We start from the raw sequence: 5,903 nt of genomic DNA, 5'->3' as shown, positions 1-5,903 counted from the left end.
GGGGTTGGGGTTGTTATATATACAAGGTTTTGTGGAGAAAACTGTGACTGTTGTCGTTGCTCCACTTTGCATGTGATGCCAGTCCAACCAGGCACATGCATTGATGCATATGCAGTTCAACATATACATTATGCTAATTTAGGGTGTTTGGTACTTTTTTTTTTTTTGGTTACAGGTGAAAGTTTAGTTACATTACACCACCATTGTCAAGCGAAACTTGCAACTTTAATCTTGAAGGACTTACAGTGAACCTCAACCCTGAAGGACTTACAGTACGTGGACACATATCTGTCATACGTTGCATCAGTCTCCAGGTATGGATTTCCACAGAAGAATTCACAAACCGCGAATCAACGAGACCTGACAGCGGGGATTGAACTTGGATGAGGTCTCTCCATCACAAGCCCGCCCTTACCAATTGAGCTAAACCTCGTTGGCGGTGTGTGGTACTTTTATTTGATAGATTTATGGAGATCACATTTAATTAGGTTTAGATTTTGAAACTCGATAATACTTCATAATATGTGTTACCAAATTACACTTAAACAAAATCGATTTTATAAAAGAATAATGTTAGATGAATAGGAAAATTCTAGTATACTATATGATATAACATGCCTCATAAAATGTGTGGCCGTGTGACTATCATTGATTGAAGAAACAACCAAATGACCATGTAATGACCATTTACTTTTTCAAAAGTTCGCATGTGCCACACAATTAGACACATTTACAATAGGTATGTCATACCATATGGTATGGGAGACAAACCCAGATGAATAATCTTTATATGTATCGATTATTTAGAAATGTGATGGTTATTAAGTCTGTTTGTTATGTGTTTTCGAACCTTATGTTACCGTTGTTTAGTAACTTTTCGAGGAATGTCAATTGAATGCATCATTTGGGAAGGAAATAAGGGGTGATCGATCATTGCGGTAAGTGGCTTATGATTTTGGAGAGAACTTTTATGTCGGTATCAGATATCAATGGGATGGTCACTGAAGAAAGATTTATGTTTAATTGGTGATGGTGATCAAGAAAGAGACAAAATAAACTGGATCATTGAAACTGGATCAACAGGTCAATGTAAGGACATAAGTGAATCGTGCTTGCTATATAGCTGAGTAGTGAAAAACTTGAGTGTGATTTGAATTTGGAAGAATCAACAAAGCCAAGTGACAGGGTACTGGGTACGTATGGTTCATAAATCGATTACTGCTAAGAGCCAACGCCTCCCGGCCCCTGTTGCTACATATTGGCCATTTTGTCTGGAGAGTAGAGTAGAGACCCCATCAAGATTATTTTTGTGTGTTAGTCGTGGCCTTATGACGGTAGTACCGTAGCAAGTTATTGGAGTATTATGTGGCCTTTGCTTTGATCGGTGAAATTTGTACCTCGTTTGCAGTAGTTAAGTCGTGAAGAGGTCAGCCGTATTCATTAAATATTAACAACCTCAAAGTGCGGATTTGAAGTTTTTTTGAGGAGTATATTCATTCATTTGAGTAAATGACCAATCACGCGGTTATCCTCAAGCCTCTGTTAATGAAACTGTTGAATACAAGAGGAAGAAATATTGAGCTTAAATCTTCTAATTAGAAAGACTTAAAATAATATTATGGGTCTCTACCCTAAACATGTACTCAAAGCTGCACCAACTAGCAAAGAGTGTTCTAACGACAACTCTATTTGGTTTGATATAACGGTGACATAACGAAAAGATAACTCGACTATTGCGAAACATAATTACCAAACACATTGCTTTCCTACTATGTTTTCCTCGGAGGATATATCCTACAACACTTAGCTTCACCCTGCCATTAGGCGGCAACAACCATTTGACGAAATAAGGAACTCGTTGTCGGTTTAGGACAAACAAAGCACTTCGAGTGCACCCATAGACACAAACCTGACTCATCCTACACAACTAATGCTTAAGGCGTGACATAACTAAATAATAAAATAAAATAACCGCTGAAAATAACATAACAAAGACAGGGCCCAAAAATTGGGTCCAACACTCACATCCAGCCCATAACGGGCCCTCAAGCAAACTACAGGTCCAATGGGCCAAACCAGTGTGTGGGCCACTTCTAGCCCTCTAGGCCTAAAGTCACATCTGCCCCGCTCCATCGCCAAACCCGTCGCTCTTCCACTGGTGTCGGGCTACCATGACACTGTCATTCTCCGATCTTGGATGACCGATCTGTACCATCTTGGACAACCCTTCACCTATGTGTAGAATGGACCCATGCATACTCGAAGACAATCAACCACCCTCAACCACTCCTTCAAACCCCAACTAGTCTTCGATTTCCTCCGCCTAGCCACCAGATCCGACTCGCCAATCTCATACCTTCAACAACCCTAACTCGCCACCGTGCTACTGAGACACCCATCAACCGAGAGAGGAGAAAACACTCACCTATCGAGCCTAGCCACCGGACCTGAGTTTTGCCCCTACCGGACTACCAGTTTGCGCGCACCGGTCGTGCGTCGGCTAGGCCATAGGCCATCACCAACGCCGAGGCAAGGCCCGACAGGCCTTGACCAAGACGGCGACGACGTAGTAGAGAGGTCGAGGAGAGGTCGAGGTTAGAATTAAATTGTTTGTGAGTATCTTCATTCATAAATGAAGAGATTATAATGATTTGGGGCCGACGTAATCAGATTAAATCAGATCACACGGATCCTAGAATTTCAACACGAAATCTATACAAACACACAAAAAGAAACCTAAGAGAAACACCTGACACCATAAAGAGGAAATAGACAGATGACATCGATAACAATAACTCTCCGAACAAAGACATGTCGATTAATTAGGCTAGTCAAGATGGACTTTTTGCGTCTGAACTCTTGCACTCAAGACAAGCAAATTTCTAATCACATCACATAAGCCTGGAAAGTCCTGAGAAAACTAGACCTAAGAACAGGCCCAACACTAGACAAGCATGAGCAAAAGCTACAACATTCGATTAGGAGAGAATGACCACCGTCATTGTAAAATTCCAAAAGAACCTGAAAAGAGACTTGGAACAAGAGAAATCTACAGGGCGGGGAGTGGAGATGAACTCCAAGCATAGCTGCAAAAGACAGAAACAAACCGAAAGAGCGAAAAACACAAGGAGAAGCAATAGCCCACTATAAATTGATCTCATCAAGTCTTTTTTTTTTGTGAGAAATGAATAATTCATTAATCAAGGGACAAGCCGAATTTACAAAGCCTGCAAAGGCAGGGCCGAGAAGCTAATAACAAGGACCATGAGTCTCCAACTCGATCAAAATAGAAAGAGTGGAAAAAGAAACCAACTAACTCAACTAAACTATGGATTGATTTGTAAGTATAAATACAACAATACTAACAAATCTACCACACACACCATCCATGCACACTAATATTGTCGTCGCCATAGTTGCCAATAGCACTGAGTTATTATCTTGTGGGGGAACTATGTTTTTTTTCTGTTCTTTAGTCAACAGGAGCTAGGTAGAGCAGAGTGCTCTCTCACCTCAAATTTATTAATAAAAAAGAAAGATTACAATCAAGTTGGATGACACTAAAGCCAGTACCCGAAAACACCAAACAAGAGACATCAAACTACACTATAAAACAAATCAATGAAAACAAAAGTTTAGGATACCGAACTTATCTCGTTGGTACATGCCCTGAATGAAGTGGGGAGGTTCATCCCACCAAGATAATGCAAACATTGACAGACCCATATTGACAAGAGTATCTGCCACCTGATTACCTTCCCTGAAGATATGAGAAGATCGAAAATTCATCTGAGAAATGCGGTGCAAACAGTTACCACATGCTACTCTCAATCGCCATGGAACAAGATGAGGATCATGCAAGAAATTAAGCACAATTGCTGAATCCACCTCAAGCAAAATATGCTTCCAATCCCTAACCCAAGCAAGCTCAATAGCTTGAATAACCGCCATAACCTCCGCATCCACCGAGTTAGGAATTTCAAGGTTTGAAGCAAAAGCACCAAGGAAAGAGCCGTGAAAATCCCTAAAAATTCCACCATAACCAGATTTCCCTGTAGTCTTTTGCCATGCACCATCGGTATTGACTTTAATCCAACCAAAGAGAGGAGGATGCCAATTAACCTTTGTAATCCTCAGAGCCTGACAAGGATGACATAATAAACCAAACTTCTTCAAAACCCGAAGCTTTGTTAAAGAATTAGACATGCAACCTGAGGCTAATTTGCTAACTGCTTTCACGTGACCCATAATTAGCTGATGTACTGCATCTACAACAATGGTACAATTATCATGCCTTATTTTATTCCTTGCTTTCCCGATAAACCACAAGGTAGTGGTGTAGCATATTAACCAAATCTCCTTGAGCTGATGACTACGTCCAACACCCCCATAGTATATTAGATCAACCAAATTTTGAGGTAGACTTCCTAACTCAAATAAGCATGCCCAATTGTTCCATAGTGAAGCAACAAAAGAGCAAGTCAGAAAGATATGTGGGAATGATGACTCACAATCCCTACCACAAAGGACACAACGAGAAGCCAAAACAATCCCACGACGTTGTAGTAAATCCTCAGATAACACTCTACCTCTCAACACTTTCCAAGAATGAAGAGAAATACGAGGAATGATGAATTTAGACCATATGAGCTTACTCCAATCCAAAGATGGTAAACGTGGGCGCATAAATTGGAATGCCTCCTTTGCCAATAGCTCCCCAGAAGATGATGGAACCCAAATCAACTTATCAGACATATCAGGAACAATAGAGATAGGGACATCATTAATTAACTTACATATGTCTAGGAAGTGAAATTGAAGCAACATAGGAAAGTTCCAAGGCCCCATTATGAATATAATCAGCTACCAAGTCATATTGTAGATGGGGGAGCTATGTTAATTATATTGTGGCATTGTGAAAGTCCTTTTTCTTTTTTCGTGCATGTCAATGTTTTCGTATAAAGTCTCTACAACACCATTCGCTAGTTGGTCCATGTTAGAACACATGGACCTTTTTGTACAAATTCTATACAACATTGTTCGTTAGTTGGTCCATGTTAGAATACATAGGCTTAGTAAAAACTCCGGTTATAATTTGAGATGTTATGTTGACGATTATCGTTATTTAGGGTTCACACACAATGTTCCCCTATTGTATACTGTACTTTCATCAATAAGGGATTTTGAGAAAGATTATATATTCAATACTACCATATATACAGCTAACCTCTATAAATTAATAGCCTTTTAATCGAGGTTATTAAATTATCGAGGTCAATTTTACAATTCGGGACGGACCAAAAGTATTATTTAATCGAGGTTATTAACTCATCGAGTATTAAATTATCGAGGTTCTACTGTAGAAGAACAATGTTAAATAAATAATACATCCATCCAAGACCGCAATTGGTTTACATTAGTGGTAGTCATCAAAGAGATCTCGCCACGCATCCACAAATAAACTAATATATGACATAAAAGTGCATTTCATGGCCGAAAAGGGTGGAGCCTTATTGGATTAAGCACATACTGTCACATCCCGACCCTTATATTTTTACCTTATTTACTAGCGTGATTATAATAAGAATTTTACCGTCTCCGTCATTGAGTAAATAGTTTAATTGGTCCCTAGAGGGGTTTCGGGGACGATTATGTGCGGAGGATTATTCGTATGAGGAAAATACAACGACGGTAAAAATAGTAAATTTTAGCTAGAAAAAGGTAATTTTTATTCGGGTATTATTTTTCGGGGTGTTTTTATTTTTGGAAGTTTGGGTTATAAATGGTGTGGACCGGTTTGGGGTGTGAGGCCCAAACCCTTTTTCTTTTCTCTCTCCCTCCCTCCCGATTTTTCTTCTCTTCTCACCCGATTTTCTTCTCTCTACACCCACCGGTTTTTCCGG

At 39.7% G+C, this 5,903-nt stretch overlaps 1 protein-coding gene across 1 annotated transcript; it reads right to left on the bottom strand.

Moving 5' to 3' along the window:
• Nucleotides 1-3,618: 3,618 nt before the first annotated feature.
• LOC101310941 (putative ribonuclease H protein At1g65750-like) lies at nt 3,619-4,848 on the bottom strand. The gene has a single exon (XM_004308166.1). The coding sequence runs from the start codon at nt 4,846-4,848 to the stop codon at nt 3,619-3,621; it is 1,230 nt and encodes a 409-aa protein (XP_004308214.1).
• Between the last annotated feature and the right edge of the window lie 1,055 nt (nt 4,849-5,903).

The sequence above is a fragment of the Fragaria vesca genome, linkage group LG7, assembly GCF_000184155.1.
Source record: "Fragaria vesca subsp. vesca linkage group LG7, FraVesHawaii_1.0, whole genome shotgun sequence".
Taxonomy (NCBI): Eukaryota; Viridiplantae; Streptophyta; class Magnoliopsida; order Rosales; family Rosaceae; genus Fragaria; species Fragaria vesca.
The sequence above is the reverse complement of the archived record's forward strand: the minus strand, read 5'-3'. Positions and strand labels throughout refer to the sequence as shown.